General features: G+C 44.4%; 1 protein-coding gene across 1 annotated transcript; it reads right to left on the bottom strand.

Moving 5' to 3' along the window:
• Nucleotides 1-169: 169 nt before the first annotated feature.
• On the bottom strand, nucleotides 170-19387 carry LOC141271532 (uncharacterized). Its single transcript, XM_073681587.1, has 4 exons — nucleotides 19318-19387; nucleotides 2080-2212; nucleotides 291-1330; nucleotides 170-199 (listed from the first exon to the last, which is right to left on the bottom strand). Exons 2-4 carry the CDS (start codon nucleotides 2201-2203, stop codon nucleotides 170-172), a joined length of 1194 nt encoding a protein of 397 aa, XP_073537688.1. The 5' UTR covers nucleotides 2204-2212; nucleotides 19318-19387.
• Nucleotides 19388-20574: the final 1187 nt, after the last annotated feature.

Below are 20574 nucleotides of genomic sequence, written 5' to 3'. Positions count from 1 at the left end.
TTCCCACCAAGAACACCGCCTACCAAACCATTCCCACCAAGGACACCGCCTACCAAACCATCCCCACCAAGGACACCGCCTACTAAATCATTCCCACCAAGAACACCGCCTACCAAACCATTCCCACCAAGGACACCGCCTACCAAACCATCCCCACCAAGGACACCGCCTACCAAACCATCCCCACCAAGGACACCGCCTACCAAACCATCCCCACCAAGGACACCGCCTACCACACCCCCACCACCAAGGACACCGCCTACCACACCCCCACCAAGGACACCGCCTACCACACTCCCACCAAGGACACCGCCTACCAAACCATTCCCACCAAGGACACCGCCTACCAAACCATCCCCACCAAGGACACCGCCTACCAAACCATCCCCACCAAGGACACCGCCTACCAAACCATCCCCACCAAGGACACCGCCTACCAAACCATTCCCACCAAGAACACCGCCTACCAAACCATTCCCACCAAGGACACCGCCTACCAAACCATCCCCACCAAGGACACCGCCTACCAAACCATCCCCACCAAGGACACCGCCTAACACACCCCCACCAAGGACACCGCCTACCAAACCATTCCCACCAAGGACACCGCCTACCAAACCATCCCCACCAAGGACACCGCCTACCAAACCATCCCCACCAAGGTCACCGCTTAACATATCCCCACCAAGGACACCACCTAACACACCCCCACCAAGGACATCGCTTAACACACCATGTTCAGCAAGGAGACCGTCTAACTGTCCTACTTGTCCATTATCAATGACCCTACCTTGTAATCCACTGATACGTCTTACCCCTGATGATGCACCATTTTGTCCTATTGCTTGTGCAGGAACAGCAAAGGTTTCTCCTAAGCCATCATCATTATGAGAAACTCCTTTAACTAATCCATCAAAACTACCACCATAATTGCCACCAGCTACATGTTCTGAATCTTCATGGTTTTTATGTTTGCCGTGATGCTTACTCCCTCCTAATAAGTCACCAAGATTACCTTTCTTGTTACTTTTTTGTGCTTTACTACTTTCTGCACTAAATGGACCACTTTCTCTTAGAGTAGTATCAGACTCTCTATGCCAACTTCCAATAGGATCAAAATATCTCCAAGTATTCAAACTGCCAACTAAGTCATCATAACCATCAGCGTTGTTGTTGTTACTAAAATAATTTCCTCCACTAGTTACACTCCAAGCAGGTTCGCTCAAAGCAGACTTTTTTCCATGAAATTCTTTTGTTCCATCGTTAGTCCAGCTATGGCTTCCTCCGGATTTGCTCCAAGAACTTTGTGCTCCATGGTTTAAGGATTTTCCTACAGCATAAAAAACATACATAAAACACTGATGTTTTGAAAAATGTGCAAATAAACAGATTTCATTCCAGTTCTCCTTCTCCCTTAATACTGATGGAGGTTCATGACTCTCAATAGCACTGCTAAACTCTTGTTTGAATGACTGCTCAGTGGACACTCAGCTGTAATCCTTTACAGGCATTTTATAAATACATTTTTAAAGTGAATATATAGGCAGGTTTTTGCTAGCCGCCTCTCAGACCTGGATGATGTATGGGCAAAGACCATGATTCTTGCAATATATCACTTAGTGGGCTGCGTATGGTATTTTTTTTTTATAAAATCAGTTTTATTAGCTGCAGACCACTCTGAATGCTGAACTCTAAGCCCAAACACACACCAATAATTGGCATATTGCAGGAAGCAAGTGGCGGGGGCAGGGTTAAACAGAGCTCATGGATATGGAGGACTACAAGTCAGCTAGTATACTATTCCTCAAGTGATAAAATTACAGTTTTAATCAGCAAGAGATTATCAAAACTACAATAAGCAGCTCAGTAAGTGATACATCGCTGGAATTGGGGTCTCTTAATCTACATTATGTTGCTCTCAGTTTAGATACCTAAAATCTGGTGCCAAATTTCCTTTAAAGAGGTTTTTCCACCAAAAATTGATCGCAGTGGGTTTGACTTTAAAAGTTCTGATGATCTTGTGATATAATCGGGAGAGGTAATGACGAGCCTATCATTAGTAGTATAAAATTTCCTTACCTGGATTGGGATGTGACATTAAATCAGCAGCAAACTTGTTTTTAGCTGCAGGTCTTGCAAATACAGCATGGTGAGACAGAATGGCAAAGCTGCAAAGAAGCAGCATTTTCCAGAAAAACATCATCCTTTGACTCTGCAAAAAGGATAATATATTAGCTATATTGTAACTACAAAGTTACAATACATAGTGTTCCCACAAGAGGCTTTACCCCCATTTATTCTAATGTTCATCTAAATAATGAGAAACATCCCAGTCTGATTTCTATTTAGGATTTTTGTTGTGTGCTGGAGGGTCATGTCCAATTTTCACACCTTGAACTTTAGATAGATATCCAAAACAGATCAGTACTGTGATATTCCAAAAGTGTGTGTAAGGCTCAGCATTAGCCGACAAGCTCAGCAAGTATTTCCGGGTTGCTCGGGCGGGAACTTGGTTCCCCTCCCTGCATGTTTGGTGCTCTTTAGAGAGCTAATGAACATTCAGGGATTGCCTGCCATGCACTGTAATGCCGTAGCCATGTTGGTTGTGGCATTACAGTGATTGGCTGGCTGCACAGCATCATCAGGTGTATATAAGACTGGGCGCAGCCATGCTCGTCAGTCTACACCGGAATCAGGCAGAGTAGGGAGAGATTTGCATCTTCATAGTTAGTATAGGTATTCCACAACACAAACACACACACATACACATATATATATCCAACTGAACTAATAGTCCTTCTGAGGACTAATCCAGATGCATATAATCAGTGGTGTACAAACAACGGCCCGCATGTTATTAAATAGTTGCTACGCAACCGGTCAAAATCCCATGGCCACAACACACATGCCTACTAAAAAAAAACTGATACAAAACCAGGAGAAGCAAGAAATATGGCATAAGAACAATTTTATTTAGACACAAAGTTAAGAAGCATATGTGCATCATAGGTTAACGTGGAATTCAAAAGACAAAAAGTGCAGTGTGCTAGAGATAATGGCACTCCCACCCTTCCAAAACCCACCACAAGTCCAAATTGGCAACATAATATATCACTTATATAGGAATCCAGGAAGTAACAAGTAAATAATTCCTGACATAAGATCAATCCCTCCATAAGACGAAACAATAGTAATAAACGCTTACCAAGGGGTGAGGTGGGAGGCAGAGTGGAGAGCCACAGCTGAAAGAGTTTGTCAGGCAAGCGCCTCGACGTGCATTTCGCCACCAATCTAGCAGGCTTTCTCAAGCTTATTACTTGCATACAGTGCAAGAGGGTCCATTGAACGTTCCTGCTGCTGCTGATCTTACAGATATTTGTAGACATATCCCCAGATATCAGGGGCAAGGGACGGGAAACTGGACGTGATAGGGATAGTGATGGTGCATGCAGAGGCAGAGGAAGTGGCCGTGTGCAAGCTGAAATTGTGCCACAACAAACACTCACATCTTGTCGCTCGACGTTCCTGTCCCAATTACTAGGGGACTGCAGACCACCACTATTGAACACAGAGCAGTGTCAAAAGGCTGTTGGTTGGATAGCAGATAATGCTTCCAGTCACTTAGCCACCACCACCCTGTCTTCCACACAGTCAAGACTCAGTAGCAGTGAGTCTGGACCCCATATTCCTCACCCTGATCCTCCTTTTTTCCACCATGCCGAGTGCCCGGAGACAACTGATCCTACACTTCGACACTTAGAAGAACTGTTCACTTTTCCATTTGTAGATTCAGGCCTCTTGCCAGGCCTGCTTCAAGGGAGTCAAGAGGAAAACGCATGTACCGATGCCCAAATATTGGAGAAGGAGCAGCCACGGTCACATGAAGGCGATGGTGGGAAAGTGCGAGAGGAAGGAAGGAAGGAAGGAAGGAACGAAGGCAGGAAGGCAGGCAGACCAGGGTGCAGAAGTGGAAGACGAGGTGGATGATATAGTAACTGACCCAACCTGGCAGGGGGACATACAAAGTGAGGACAGCAGCACACAGGGGAGGGAGGAGTAGCACCACAGCAGGCAGCAAGAAGCAGCGTGGTGGCCACAGACACAAGGTGGGAAAGCGTTCCTCCTTACACCAACACGACAGAAGTTGCCAGTACAACTGTTAGGTCTTCTCAAGTCTGGTTATTTTTTAAAGACTCTTGCAGATAATCCCCAAAAAGGCCATTTGCACCACCTGCCAGGCCAGCATCAGCAGGGGTAACAAAACTAGCAGCCTGACCACCACCAGCATGATCAGGCACATGACAGCAAAGCACCCGACTAAGTGGGCCGAACCCCATGGTCCAGCGGGTGACACCATTGCTTGTTCTGCGTGCACGCCAATCCCCTGTCCATGGCGCATGCCAAGATGCCTCCCGCCCTGCACTTGTCGTTGCACACTCTCAACTAACACTATCAGCAAGCACGTCCATGTCCTTGTCCCAGTGCAGCGTTCAGTTGTCCCTACCCCAGTCCTTGGAACGCAAGGGCAAATACGCAGCCAACACCCCACAGGCCACACTACTAAATTCCCACATTTTGCAACTGCTTGCGTTCGCAATGTTGCCTTTTAGGCTCGTGGAGATGGCAGCTTTCCGCAACCTGATGGCGGCGGCCGTCCCACAGTACTCGGTCCCCAGCCGCCACTATTTCTCCTTGTGTGCCGTCCCTGCATTACACGAGCATGTGTCCCACAACATTAGCCGTGCCATCAACAACGCAGTTACTGGGAAAGTCCACGTGGACAAGTGCTTGTGGGCAGGGACGGTACATCTCGCTGACGGCAGACTGGGTTAATATAGAGGAAGCTGGGACCCAGTTGGCCCTTGGGATGGAACACGTCCTCCCGGTGATGAGTATTGAAGGCCCTGGGTCAATCAGAGTTGCCCCCACATTCTACAGCTCCAGCACCACCTCCATCTCCAAAATGACAACATCAGTCGCAAGCTGGAAGCACAGTAGCACTTCTTCGGCCAAGCGGCAACAGGCTGTGCTGAAGATGATATGCTTAGGTGACAAACCGCACAACACTGAAGAGTTGAGGACAGCTCTGAAACAGCAGACAGATCTGTGGCTGACACCACTGACCCTACAGCCAGGCATGGTCGTGTGTGACAATGGCCGGAACCTGGTGGTGGCTGAGGCGAGGCGAGCTCACACACGTACCTGGCCCATGTGCTTAACCTTGTGGTTCAGCGGTTTCTCAAAACCTACCCGGAGCTGTCGGATCTGTTTGTCAAAGTACGCCGCCTGTATGTCCATTTTAGAAGGTCAGCTACAGCTTTCGCCGCCCTTGCCGTGCTTCAGCACCATTTTCAGCTTCCAGCTCACTGACTGAGCTGCGATGTCCCCATGCGTTGGAACTCTATATTGCAGATGTTGGGAAGGATTTGTAAGCAGAAGAGGGCAGTGGTTGACTACCAGAATCAACAAGGCCGTCTGTATTCAGGTCAGACTCTATACATAAGACCTCAGGAGTGGACATGAATGTCAGACATATGTACCATCCTCCAAAACTTGGCGAAGTCCTCAAAGATGGTGAGCGGCGATGATGCCATAATTAGCGTCAACATCCCGCTTCTCTGTCTTCTGAAGCACTCTCTGCTCGCAATTAAAGAGGATGCATTGCAGGCGGAGCACGATGAGATGGAACAAGGAACCATACAGGGTGATTCCACACAGCCCAGCCTCATCTCATCCCAATGTGGATTGGGTGACAATGAGGAAAAGGAGGAGGAAGAACAGGAGCTAGTTTCCTGCACTATAGACGGTACTACCTGCACAACTGTCATGCCATCTGTTCAGAGTGGCTGGCCTGAGGACAGGGAGGAAAGCATGGTCAGTCGTCCTCATGGTGAGAACACAGAAGTCTTGCCTCTTTGCAGTCAGGCACACATGGCTGAGTTTGGGTGACCATCATTATTGGTTATGGACATTTCTAGACCCATGTTAAAAGGAGAACTTTCAGTCTTATTCCCTTGCAGGACAGGCCTAGTAAAATGGTGCAGTACGAGAAGGCCCTTGTTGCGGTATTTAAAAAAATTGCCGCCAGCATTTTCAGATGGGAGAGGTTACAGTTCGTTGGACAACCAAGGAGTACAGGCGAGAGACAAATGCAATCGAGCAGAGGAACACTGTCAGAGTTCTGGGATAGTTTTCTCAGACCATCCCACCACACAAACCCTGATTGCAGGGTACTCTCACAAGGAGTGCAACGTTTCGGAAGATGGTAAGGGAGTACCTTGCCGACCATACCAACGTCCTCCGTGATTCCTCTGCGCCTTATAAATATTGGGTATGCAAGCTGGATACGTGGAATTAACTGGCTCTCTATGCCTTGAAGATCCTGCCCTGCCGCTATTGTTTTGTCAGCAGGTTTTTAGTGCCACCAGTGGAATTATAACTGATAAGTACATCCGCCTGTCAACTGAAAATGCTGACAGGCTGACTTTTATAAAAATGAACAAGGGCTGGATTGAGCCAGACTTCTCAACACCATTGAATGATAGCAGCGTAACAAACTCAAATACAGTGTCTTTTTTTTTTGGGAGGTCTAACTCTATACCCATGTACCTCTGTCTTCACACCCAGACATGGGTATATGCTTCCTGATTTTAACTATTTGCTCTTGTCCTCTTCCTTCTTCGCATCCTCATCACCATATGTACCATATCAACATATCTATGTCTCTTGCAAGGGTCGTTGGAGTTCCTCCAAATTTTTGGCTGCCGTTGCTTCACTGCATAAGCAAACAGTATGGGAGACACTGCCTAATAAAGGGAGCATTTTTTTGCAGGAGGCCATCCAACCTCTACGTCTCTTGCAAGGGGCATTGGAGTTCCTCCAAATTTTTGGCAGCTGTTGCAGTCACTGCATATGCAATAACAGTATAGGAGACCCACTCAATAATGTGAACAGAGAATAGTCGGCTGATGGCTATCTAACAATAGCGAGGGCCCACTGCTGGCCCTTTAAGAATAGTAAGGGCCGCCTGATGGCCCTATAAAAATAGGTATTGTGACTTTCCGAGTCCCTCCTTCATAAATGAAACAGGATGTGTCACACACCACATGGCCAGATAAGGTTGTAAAATGTTAAAGTGACATTTACAGTGGAGGTCAAAAGTATTGGCACCCCTGCAATTCTGTCAGATAATACTCAGTTTCTTCCTGAAAATGATTGCAGTCACAAATTCTTTGGTATTATTATCTTCATTTAATTTGTCTTCAATGAAAAAACACAAAAAGAATTGTCCTAAAGCCAAATTGGATATAATTCCACAATAAACCTAAAAAAGGGGGTGGACAAAAGTAATGGCACTGTTTGAAAAATCATGTGATGCTTCTCTAATTCATGTAATTAACAGCACCTGTAACTTACCTGTGGCACCTAACAGGTGTTGGCAATAACTAAATCACACTTGCAGCCAGTTAACATGGATTAAAGTTGACTCAACCTCTGTCCTGTGTCCTTGTGTGTACCACATTGAGCATGGAGAAAAGAAAGACCAAAGAACTGTCTGAGGACTTGAGAAACCAAATTGTGAGGAAGCATGAGCAATCTCAAGGCTACAAGTCCATCTCCAAAGACCTGAATGTTCCTGTGTCTTCCGTGCGCAGTGTCATCAAGAAGTTTAAAGCCCATGGCACTGTGGCTAACCTCCCTAGATGTGGACGTAAAAGAAAAATTGACGAGAGATTTCAACGCAAGATTGTGTGGATGGTGGATAAAGAACCTCGACTAACATCCAAACAAGTTCAAGCTGCCCTGCAGTCCGAGGGTACAACAGTGTCAACCCGTACTATCCGTCGGCGTCTGAATGAAAAGGGACTGTATGGTAGGATACCCAGGAAGACCCCACTTCTTACCCCGAGACATAAAAAAGCCAGGCTGGAGTTTGCCAAAACTTACCTGAGAAAGCCTAAAACGTTTTGGAAGAATGTTCTCTGGTCAGATGAGACAAAAGTCGAGCTTTTTGGGAAAAATCATCAACATAGAGTGTATAGGAAAAAAAAAGAGGCATTCAAAGAAAAGAACACAGTCCCTACAGTCAAACATGGCGGAGGTTCCCTGATGTTTTGGGGTTGCTTTGCTGCCTCTGGCACTGGACTGCTTGACCGCGTGCATGGCATTATGAAGTCTGAAGACTACCAACAAATTTTGCAGCATAATGTAGGGCCCAGTGTGAGAAAGCTAGGTCTCCCTCAGAGGTCATGGGTCTTCCAGCAAGACAACCCAAAACACACTTCCAAAAGCACTATAAAATGGTTTGAGAGAAAGCACTGGAGACTTCTAAGGTGGTCAGCAATGAGTCCAGACCTGAATCCCATAGAACACCTGTGGAGAGATCTCAAAATGGCAGTTTGGAGAAGGCACCCTTCAAATATCAGGGACCTGGAGCAGTTTGCCAAAGAAGAAGGGTCTACAATTCCAGCAGAGCATTGTAAGAAACTCATTGATGGTTACCGGAAGCGGTTGTTCGCAGTTATTTTGGCAAAAGGTTGTGCAACCAAGTATTAGGCTGAGGGTGCCAATACTTTTGTCTGTCCTATTTTTGGAGTTGTGTGAAATGAGCGATGATTTCATTTTTGCTTCATTCTCTTTTGTGTTTTTTTCATTGAAGACAAATTAAATGAAGATAATAATACCAAAGAATTTGTGATTGCAATCATTTTCAGGAAGAAACTGAGTATTATCTGACAGAATTGCAGGGGTGTCCATACTTTTGGCCACCACTGTACCAGTGAACGCATTTGTCTTGGTTGAAAGCAATGAAAAAGTGCAAAAACGCTACGTGTGAACATAGCCCAAGGTGTAGAGGAGTATTTTTGTTTTTGGTTATTTATTTTGCCTTATATACAAGCCATTACCCTGGAAAGGATGTTCCTTAACATATTTCCCAGGAAAATCCATTTTGGTTTCTTTTTTTATGTTTTATTATGAGTCCGTAAAAGTGGCGTAATACCTCTGATAACGTTGTTGACAGCAGTGACCTGGGAGTCAGAAAGGTTTCCAGGTGTCTTCCCCATGCTGTTCCCATGTCATTTGAGCACTGTTCCCACTGATTTGGGCAATTTTTAGGCCCTCTGCAGACTGCAGTGGGAGGCGCTGGAAAAAATGCTCGAGTATCCCATAGATTTACATTGGGCTCGTTACTCGGTCCAAGCACCCGAGTATTCCAATTTGCTTGACTCGAACAACGAGTACCCGAGCATTTTAGTGCTTGCTCATCACTACTCAGGATCCTTGTTTCACAGTCCTTGCTTATATATACAAACATGCAAGATGGATAGACAGTAGAGATAAGTGGATCAAATTAGCTGCAAATTGCCTTCTAGTTGAATTTCCTGAAAATCGCAGGTTCCCATTAATTTGAAAAATTTGCTATTCAATTCGCAAGGTCACACAAAAATAAAACTGTCTGACGCCATTTAACACATTGATGATTGCAGCAGCCAGAGAGTGCACTCGAGACATTAGGTGCAGCTGCGCAGGCTTCCACACAGTGCCTTACGGCTATTACATCACATGGTCTATCAGGGGGATAATCACAGGGACTATAACAGATTGAAAGATGAAGACCAAACAGAAGCCTTTTTAGGATTTTACAGACTACGGATAGGAGGTCAGAACACATAGCTCATTATTATAGATAGGCATAGAAAAAGGCCTGAATCTCATTAAAAATTGGCATGGTAGGCCAATAATAATTCAAAGATTCAAGTGATAGGGGAAGTGTACCTGCTGGGTCAGTGTAACTGCGACTTGATCTGTAAAATACTAAAGTAAGAATACTTTAATAATAGCATTTAGTTTATTCTTTACATACTGCAAACAATAAGGTTATGTTGCTACTCTGTCCTAATTTTACTATTAAGGCTATGTGCGCATGTTCAGGCTTTGAAGAAGAAATATCCACAGCGGTTCTACATCTCCTTGGCAGGAAAAACGCTGTGGAAAAAACGCACGGTTTTGCACATCAATGAATGCTTTTTGGAGCTAAATAAAGTTATTTGGTGGGACACTGCTTTTTGGATTACCATCAGAACTGGGGTGAGTATATTGGTTAATTTAAATGATTAAAGAATGTGTCTGTTGTATTTCAAATAAAGTGTTTACTCTGTGTATTTAACTCTTTTTATTTTAATTAGATTTGGTGATGAAAGGGTCTGATTGACACCTTGTCATCACCAAACAAAAGAGCTAGATGTCAGCTAATAACATTCACCCAATCTGCATTAGCATTTCCATTCATGTAATTTCTGGTGCAGTTGTGAGCTGCTATATTTAGCTGCCTATGAAGGTGCCATTAGGCAAACATGGTCCCTGGCTATTATTAACAGCTCACAGCTGTTTCGTTAGGCCCCACGCCCCCACGAATAGCAACAAGTAGTGCTTTAGACGCAGCGTATTCTTGCTATGTCCAAAACGCAGTGTTCTAATGCAGCACTTTTGTTGTTGGTACAAGTGAATCCACCGCATATAATGACTAGGCATGAGCGAACATTTCAATGTTCAGTTAAGTTCGCCGAACAAATTGATATTCGACAAATATTTCTGAATTCCATAGTAGTCAACGAGGGGACCAAAAAAATGCATACACAACAACTAGAGACGGGACCAAAAGCTGCCAAAACACATAAAGTGTAGACACCAGGGAAGCACCATCAATTGACCCAGAGTACAAGTACAATAATTATTATTACTGTGACAGCGACATTTATTCCGTTACGCTTTACATGTCAAAAGGGGTCACCAACTGGTACAACAGGAGAAAGAACCCTGCCTGGGAGGGTGATGTGTCAATGACGTGGTTTGTGGAATCACTGTGCCACGGACCCTGGAGGGGTGTGATTAAGTGAGCACTGGACTGTTCACTAGAGCCTCTGATGGTGAGGTTAGACTTGGCTCCCGATAAACGCCAGGTGCCACTCCAGAACAGACCAACGGACGTGCAGCAGCTAGACCTAGTAGGACAGACTATATGGTGCAGCAGGCAGAGTCTGTATCAGGAGTGCAGCAGGCAGAGTCTGCATCAGGAGTGCAGCAAGGACTGGTATGCAACCTTACACAACTTAGACTGCAGAACAGGAAGGTTCCACTACAGCCAACACAATAGATGAGACCCAATCATGATTGCCCACATTTAAAAAAGTTAGTGGCAGATGGCAGCAAAGTCACATCAATTTCACTACTGTAGAAATAGTGTAAATAAGACCCACATCTGTTCCAGTACAGCCAACCCAGGAGATGGAGACCTAACTAGGAGTGTTCACATTGCCCTAAATGAGGGCCTAACAAAGTGGCATCATTGTCATCAGACTACAAGTAGTTTAGCGCACACTCATAAATGTCCCACTACAGCCAACCCAGGAGATGCAGACCCAATCGGAAGTGTTTACATTTAAACACCTAAGACGACCATTTTCGTGGCCAAGAGATTGGAGATGGTGGAGTTCAACCTACTTAGCTTTGTCATGCGTAGGATGAAACAATCTTTTACGTGACCCCAACTGTGGGACCGAGGACTGGCTAAAGTGCTGAGAGAAGGCGGAGTATGGTGAACCGGAAAAACTGGTGGAGCGTGAGTGAGGTGCAGATGTTACGGTGGATTTAGAAACATGCGGTGTGCTCGGTGAAACAAATACAGCAGGCGTGTGCTTCCGTTACAGCTGACGGGCTGTCACTCAGCCTGACTGGAGTGGGTAAACTGCCAGAGTTTCTGCGATGGGAGACCTGCGTGACAATACTTGGCACGGTAACAGAGGAGGAGAAAGAAGCAGCGGATGCGTTTGATGGGGCAGCTGATGGTTGAGATGCACTGGTCCACATTTCAGCGCGGTAAGATTCCCAGTGTAAAGAATGTTGTTTGAGCATGTGAACGTTCATGCATGTAGTAGTCAAATTATTGCAGTTTTTCCCTTTGCTGAGTTTTTTTATCACAAAGTTTGCAGATAACGTGAGTTGGCTCATCCTTTGCAGTGACAAAAAAGGCCCCTGCGAGCTGCAAACCCGTGACCACTGCTGGCCACAGCCACGGTTGTGTCTAAGGATGCAGTGCTCCTCATGCTTGCATCACTCAGTAGGGTGAAATGTAACCTCCTTGTCTTCCTCCTCCACCTCCTCAGATGAGCTACTTGGCTGCGTGACTCTGGGTTCACACCAAGTAGGATCTTCAACCTCGTCATCATACAATGTGTTATCCCATTCCTCACCCTCAGAGTGACCCCTCTCCTCTTGTTACCCTGACAGCACAGCACAGTCTGCATGAGCCTCAGGTATCATTGGGATCACCTCCCTCCCCTGCGGTTAACGTCTGGTGACGAGGGTCAGGAATCTGCTCGGACCCTACTTCGTCCTGCCCTGAATCCAAGGTAAAAAAATTTTGGGCATCGGTGCAGATGCTTTCCTCCCCTTGACTCTGTGACTGTTTGGAGTACACTTCTGATGCCCATGGTGTAGAATGGGTCAAGAGTTCTACAGACTTGCCCATCTGTGGTTCGCTACAGTCAGTTGGGCAGTTGTGACGCAAGGGGGGTGGGGGGAGACATGGGTAATTGGGGTGCCTCTGTGGACTGTACTGCATGTGATGTTGAGGAAGACAGGGCACTGGAAGCAGAGCTTGCCATCAACTGGAGCACCTGCTCTTTCTGGGCCTTATCAACAAAGCGTATCACTGTGCGGCTGCCAAAGGAGGGGAGTACAGTAGGCCGTCGACTAACATAAGTTGTCAGTTGTCTTTGGATAGGACCTGTTTGTGTTGGTTCACTAGTGCTTTCACTAACATTACCACGTACACCTTGAACACCAAGCCTATTCCCCCTTCTACCATGCCCTCTCTTTTTCCCACTCATGTTGGTCAGATACACTGGTAGGAGCACGCAATTAACTAAAGAAAAATAAAAATTTTTTCCTGTGCAATAGCTCAGCACACACTTGAATTTCAGCGACAATAAATGACAAGGTAAGATATGGCCTGCCGTATAACGTTACTAACAGACAAAAGAAATGTGTTAGTGTGCATGAGGCCGATAAAACCTACGAGATATTCTCCAAACAATTGAGATGTCTCCTGCTGTATTACTTTAGGAACAGAAGAAATTTTTTTTTGAATGTGGATGAGGCCAGTATGACATAGAATATATGCTCCAAAATATTTCAAACTCAGATCTAGCCAGCTGTATCACTTTACTCAGAGCAAAAAAATATTTTTGGGTTAGTCTGCATAAGCTCTGCGTCCAGCTGACTTTGACCTCCACTGACGTAGTAGCTGGCTTATTGCACTGTATGACTTTTGGCACAGGAAAAAATATTTTTTGGACTGGGCGTAGCAAGAGAAAAAATTAATTGAAACCACCTGAAGTTCAACTCCCTAAAATAGTATCTGACACTAAAAAAAACTTTAATGCACACAGCTTTCAATATTGCAACAGCAAAAAAAACAACTGATTTTGTGCTCTGCAATAAGAAGCTCTGCAGACTGTGCAGAGCACAATTTCAACCCCACTAAATGAAAAGGTGCACTGCACTTGCTTTATCACATTAGCAAGTGCAAAAAAAGATTCAAGGTATACTGAGACATGGAGCTCTATACCAGTGGTGCACAGCACTATTGCATGGCATGGGCCCTCTGTTTCTGTCAGAATCTCAGTACTTGCACAAGAACACCAAAAATGTGCTGCACCAGAGGTTGCAGAGGTACACAGGACAGGAATTATCTACACTATCTGACTACCACACAAGCGCCCATCTATCTAGCTAATATCTCTCATTACACAGGAGAACACTGAGCTGCGTCTGTCTCCAGCAGTGACATTGATATAATGGCACTGAGGGAACATGGCCGCTTTTTATATTGAGAGGACATGTGATTTCTGCAGCCAATTGCAGAAGCCTTCATGTCTGGACAGTGTAGATGCTTCCTGCACTATGATTGGCTGGCCGCACTTTCCTCAGTTAAAGTTACCACCCACAGGAGAAAAAAAAAAAAAAAAGTGCGCCGCTGATCTGACCTCTTCTAAGCTCTTCACAGCTCCCACACTCACCTGGCACATGTCACCACTCATCATGCACTTGCACTATACTAACAAAACTTCAAAACGCTGTGGTTGCCCTGTATTAGTGGTCCCGTGCAATTTCGTCAAACTTTTCCGATTTTAAGAAAATTTGCTCGCCTTTGCGATCACGAATCCGAATGTGCATAATAATCATCCCTCAGCAGTCCCAGAAATGGCACATCCACAAGTGATCCTTGGCGCATGCGAAGATGCCTCCCACCATGCACCTGTCATTGCAGACTTGCAACAATCACCGTCCATGTCCTTGTCCCAGCGCAGCTTTCAATTGTCCCTACCCCATTCCTTGGAATGCAAGCGCAAGTATGCAGCCAGCCACCCTCCCAGATTTCTGGGCAACTGCTTGCACTTGAAATGTGGCCTTTTAGGATCATGGAGGCGGAAGCTGTGCACAACCTCATGGCGGCGGCGTGTCCATACTCGGTACCCAGCTGCCACTATTTCTCCCGGTGTCATCTCCGCCTTCCACAAGCACAGGTCCCACAACATTACCCGGGCCCTCCCCAGTGCACTTAATGGGAAGGACTGCCTAACCACAAACACGTGGACAGGTAAATGTGACCAGGGACGGTACATCTCACTAGAGCTACAGTTATATGAAAAAGTTTGGGCACCCCTATTAATCTTAAGCTTAATGTTTTATAAAAATTGGTGTTTTTGCAACAGCTATTTCAGTTTGATATATGTAATAACTGTTGGACACAGTAATGCTTCTGCCTTGAAATGAGGTTTATTGTACTAACAGAAAATGTGCAATCTGCATTCAAACAAAATTTGACAGGTGCATAAGTATGGGCACCTCACCAGAAAAGTGACATTTAATATTTAGTAGATCCTCCTTTTGCAAAAATAACAGCCTCTAGTCGCTTCCTGTAGCTTTTAATGATTTCCTGGATCCTGGATGAAGGTATTTTTGACCATTCCTCTTTACAAAACAATTCCAGTTCAGTTAAGTTTGATGGTCGCCGAGCATGGACAGCCCTCTTCAAATGATCCCACAGATGTTCAATGATATTCAGGTCTGGGGACTGGGATAGCCATTCCAGAACATTGTAATTGTTCCTTTGCATGAATGCCTGAGTAGATTTGGAGCGGTGTTTTGGATCATTGTCTTGCTGAAAGATCCATCCCCTGCATAACTTCAACTTTGTCACTGATTCTTGAACATTATTGTCAAGAATCTGCTGATACTGAGTGGAATCCATGCGTCCCTCAACTTTAACAAGATTCCCGATGCCGGCATTGGCCACACAGCCCCAAAACATGATGGAACCTCCACCAAATTTTACTGTAGGTAGCAAGTGTTTTTCTTGGAACGCTGTGTTTTTTTTCCGCCATGCATAACGCCTTTTTGTATGACCAAACAACTCAATCTTGGTTTCATCAGTCCACGGGACCTTCTTCCAAAAAGAAATTGGCTTCTCCAAATGTGCTTTTGCATACCTCAGCCGACTGTTTGTGGCGTGCTTGCAGAAACGGCTTCTTTCGCATTACTCTCCCATACAGCTTCTCCTTGTGCAAAGTGCGTTGTATAGTTGACTGATGCACAGTGACACCATCTGCAGCAAGTTGATGCTGCAGCTCTCTGGAGGTGGTCTGAGGCTTGTCCTTGACTGATCTCATCATTCTTCTTCTCTGCCTTTCTGATGTTTTTCTTGGACTGCCACTTCTGGCCTTAACAAGAACTGTCCCTGTGTTCTTCCATTTCCTTACTATGTTCCTCACAGTGGAAACTGACAGGTTAAATCTCTGAGACAGCTTTTTGTATTCTTCCCCTGAACAACTATGTTGAATAATCTTTGTTTTCAGATCATTTGACAGTTGTTTTGAGGAGCCCATGATGCCACTCTTCAGAGGAGATTCAAACAGGAGAACAACTTGCAAGTGGTCACTTTAAGTAGCTTTTCTCATGATTGCATACACCTGGCTATGAAGTTCAAAGCTCAATGAGGTTACAAAACCAAAAAAAGTGCTTTAGTAAGTCAGTAAAAAGTAGGTAGGAGTATTTAAAACAAGAAAATGATAAGGGTGCCCATACTTATGCACCTGTCAAATTTTGTTTGAATGCAGATTGCACATTTTCTGTTAGTACAATAAACCTCATTTCAAGGCAGAAACATTACTGTGTCCAACAGTTATTACATATATCAAACTGAAATAGCTGTTGCAAAAACACCAATTTTTATAAAACATTAAGCTTAAGATTAATAGGGGTGCCCAAACTTTTTCATATAACTGTAAGTCCACAGTAAAAAAGCAGCCATAAAATGTCCGGGAACCTTCCCACACACTTTTCTTAGCCAGGGCTCCTTCTCAGCAGTGTTGGACGGGCTCACCAGAGAACTGAAGAATCCTCCGGTGGGCTCTGGCTTCTCCTTCAGGAGAGTTCATAGTGCCGAGGTGAGGCCATGATGATAAAGGCAACCATCTGCTTAGTTTTCTGTTACTTGGAATGCAAGAGCAAGTAGCCATGGAGCATTGTGAGTATGGAGCTACAATGGGCATTGTAGAAATCGTGATCCCAGCTACATATCTCCTGGCTGCACACTGTTTTCTAGTTATACTGTACTACTTAATGGAAGCGCATTCTCTTGAGTGTACAAAAACATGCTCCCAAAAATATGGCTAGTTTTTTTTGTGTCTTCATTTTGAAAACAGTCTGCTCCTGCTCCCTATAAAAGGGGATCTTGATAAAAAAAAGATTGTTTAATTATTTTAAGAATAGAAAATCTGTTTGGAATTCAAAAAAATTGATATTTTCTTTACTCCTGGTTGATAATCCGTTACTTCTTCTCTTTTATAATAGCCAATCTGTTCCAGCTATCTAAATAAAGGGATAATCTTTGGATGGTTTGTGCATAAACTATTGCTTCATTTAGCAAAGAACATGTCTCTTGATACTTCCCAAAGAAAGATTATTTTAGCACTTCCTTCCCCCATGTGAAAAAGCCATAGGTTTTACCTTTTGCACTGCATGTGTATAAACCGCAGCAAGAAAGGCATCTTTCCACAAAAATGGATCATTTTTACAATGTAACTAGCCTAAAAAGTCTGTTTTGTGCAGTGTATTGTTAAATGGGCTTGTGGTTACCATCAGTTTTCCCCTAACCGGATAGGGTATGATTCCTTGAACATTACCAAGTCTGTGTTTGCATTATTAAAGGCAAAAGTGGTTCAGCATGCTCCTATAGGCCTTCATTTTTATACAAATCTTATTCTAGGTAATTAAAGACTTTGCAGTATTAAGATTCGACTGTTAGGCTGTGTGCCCACGATGCGGATTTAATGCATTTCCACGTCTGCATTTCCGCCGCCAAAACGCATTGAAAACGCTTGTTAAGTTGTCTGCCATGTTTCCCAATGATAATCCGCATGTGCTGTGCACATGCTGCGGAAATTTCCACTGCAGATCATCATTGCGGAAAAATCCGCAGCACAACCATTTCTTGTGTGTAATCGAGGTGATTGAACCGCATTGAACTGCATAACATCCGCATGTATACATGCGGATGTTATGCGGTTCAATGCGCGGATGGTTCCTGGGTCTGGAGAAGAGGAGACTCTCATCCGACCCCGGGTACCATTAGTGAAAAAAGAATTAAAAACGTAAAAAAACCTACACATTATACTTACCTCTCCAGTGGCCCCCGGTCTCCTCTCCGGTGGCGTCCTCTGTCCTCGGCGTGCCGCGGAGATCTCAAGGGACCTTTGGTGACGTCATTTAGTCATGTGATGGTCACGTGACCACTGATGCCGGCAGTCGCGTGACCTGTCAGCTGACTAAATGACGTCAGCACAGGTCCTTTCACAACACCACGGGACGCCGAGGACAGAGGACGCCACTGGAGAGGAGACCGGGGGCCACTGGAGAGGTAAGTATATATATATTTTTTTTACTATTGATGCTGCATTTAAGGCAGCATAACTTGGTCACAGAATATAAATCCATGGCAGTTGCATGGATTTATATTGTGTGACCAACTTGTCAAGTACTTTTCCAAGTGATGCTCAAAATCGCTTGGAAAAGCGCTTGAAAAAAACGTATGCGGAAATGCATGCAAAAACGCTTAAAAAATGCTTCTCCCTGGCAGAAAAATTACATGTACAATACTCATGCGTTTTTTCTGCAAGGGAGAAGCAGAAACGCTCAGGAAAAATCTGCATCAATTCTGCATCGTGGGCACATAGGAAATTTGGCAAAGCTGAGGAATTTTGAATATCAAAAGAATCCCTCATCTCTAATACATATTTTTATTACATCTTAGTTTACCTACTATAATGCAGTGACTGATGTAAGGAAAACTCTTCATACAGTTAACCAGACTAAGCTTTAGGGAGACAGTGATCAAGCAATAAGCACTACAAGATTTGAGCTCTTAGGTCCTGTACTCATGAAAGGGGAAAAATGTTGCAAAATGTGGAAATATGGCGTGTGTCAAAATGTGCAAGTTTTTATTGCCAGGGTAGAAACCCTTTTTCAATGCCCACCCTATGTCTTTAAGATATGGTACTCTCAGAAAAAATAGTCAACTGCTAAAATAAAAGTAGCTAAACCTTCAAAGTTAATCAGCACAAAGTTGTGACTCTAAATGATATGATGTTTTAGGTTAAGCTTTGACTCAGACATTGCAATTATTCTATAGAAAAAAAAGACATAATTCTTAGTGTTATTCTCAACATCTGACTTTAGTGCCCATCCTATGGATAGGTGCTAACTATCTGATCAGTGGCGATTTGGCAGCTGGGACCACAACTGATCCAAAGAATGGAGCACTATAATGCCTTTTCTGATTGGATCAGTGGCCGGACATGTGCACCATTTTTCCATTCATTCTCTATAAGACTTTCATAACAAGCCGATTTATAGCATTCAGCTTTATCCAGCAGTTTCATAAAGACTGAATGGAGCTGGTGAGTTCCTGTCTGGTGACTGCTTCAATTAGACAAGCTATTTCAATTCTCCTTTTTTGGATTTGGTGTGGGTCCCAACCAGTGTTCCCCCAAAAATTACACATTGTTCCTCACCTATTCAATAGAAAAAGTGCTACTGACACATGTGACTAAAATACTAAAGTCCTTTTATAGATTGTATGTCATACAATTGCACATATATGTTGATATTGTAAAAAAAAATGACAGTGCTGAATAAGGAAAGACATATTCATGCCTTATAAAATACTAATGGCTTATAATATAATCAAAATACCTTGCCCAGTTGTGGAGTGGTTATCTCTTAAATTCACCAAGGAATTTTGTTTCTTCCTTCCTTCTCCACTGAGGATACAGCAAAATAACCTTACTTTTATACTGATTGTCTATGGGCCTTTCCAACAAATAATCCCACTTGATGACAGAAGATTATGGCAGAATGGTACTTTGGCAACTATTTACTTTGGACTCCAGACAAAGTAAACTACAAATAAGAAAGTGTCACAAATCTGGTTTGTCCTGATTAGAGTTGAGCCACCCTCGTAGTGTTCGGGTTCGGTTCGTCAAACACTGGTATGTTCGCCGAACACCGTTAAAACCAATGGCAGGCAAACAAAAACACGTACAAACACATAGAAAACCCCTTCAAAAGGTGTCCAAAAGCTGACAAACTGCTCAGAAGAAAAGTGGCAAAGTACATATAGTAAAAGTGGAAAAGTCACAAGTACATATAGTCATGCGAAAAGAAAAAAAGAGGTGGAGGAGTAAAAGGAGGGGGAGACACAGATATCGGCATGTCATGCCCTTCTAAAATCAAGAAAGGCTGGAGTAAAAATCTAAAATCAGCCTAACACCCAGACGTCGTGACAAGAAAATTAAAAAAAGAAATATCTTTAGGTAGAATGGCGGTTCCATTCAGAACACTTTCCTTATAAGACATAGTGGTATCCCCGTTGTGAGTTGTGGCAAAAACGGAACCCAATACATTCGGACTAATCCACCATTTGTCATATCCAAGGGGCAGGTCAGTAAACGACAACATCGACGCAGAACCAAGTACAGTAGTATATACTGTACCTCCTTTAACAAGGCAATCAGGTGGGTCAAGAAGTTGGGAAGGGGCACCCTAATGGCCAAAAACAGACATTGAGGGGGCGCCTATTGGGCGGCATCTGGGAAGGAACATACTATATAGATCGCTGTTTGCCCATGGGGTGCTCCAGATCCTGTTCACTATTTGAGGCGTTTAGTTGCTTCCTCGAATGGGTTGTCATGGACGTTTCTAAGGGGGCACATATTATTCATTACCTCGACAACTTCTTATGCCTGGGCCCAAAAGATTCACCACAGTGTGAATACACGCGGTAGTCCACCTGTGAGAAGGAGAGAGCTGGAGGGAGAGCGGACACCACAGAGCCGAGGGGTTAGATGGAGAATGGAAGAAGGAAAGAGGGCGAGGGAGGTAAGGGAGTACAGTGGAAGGCCAACCTGAGCTCCCCCACATTCCTGCTGGGCGGGGAACAGCCCTGGGAAG

This window comes from Phyllobates terribilis, unplaced genomic scaffold, assembly GCF_046119375.1.
Source record: "Phyllobates terribilis strain yellow unplaced genomic scaffold, ASM4611937v1 Scaffold_5__5_contigs__length_657084704, whole genome shotgun sequence".
NCBI lineage: Eukaryota > Metazoa > Chordata > Amphibia > Anura > Dendrobatidae > Phyllobates > Phyllobates terribilis.
The sequence above is the reverse complement of the archived record's forward strand: the minus strand, read 5'-3'. Positions and strand labels throughout refer to the sequence as shown.

Bases quoted from the DNA above. Each gene is read 5' to 3' on its own strand.
- LOC141271532 (XM_073681587.1), bottom strand. From the start codon at position 2,203: ATGATGTTTTTCTGGAAAATGCTGCTTCTTTGCAGCTTTGCCATTCTG. The intron at 1,331-2,079 runs GTAAGGAAATTT...TTTATGCTGTAG, and splicing joins AATGTCACATCCCAATCCAG to GAAAATCCTTAAACCATGGA. The intron at 200-290 runs GTAGGCGGTGTC...ATGGTTTGGTAG, and splicing joins GTGTCCTTGGTGGGAGTGTG to GCGGTGTCCTTGGTGGGGAT.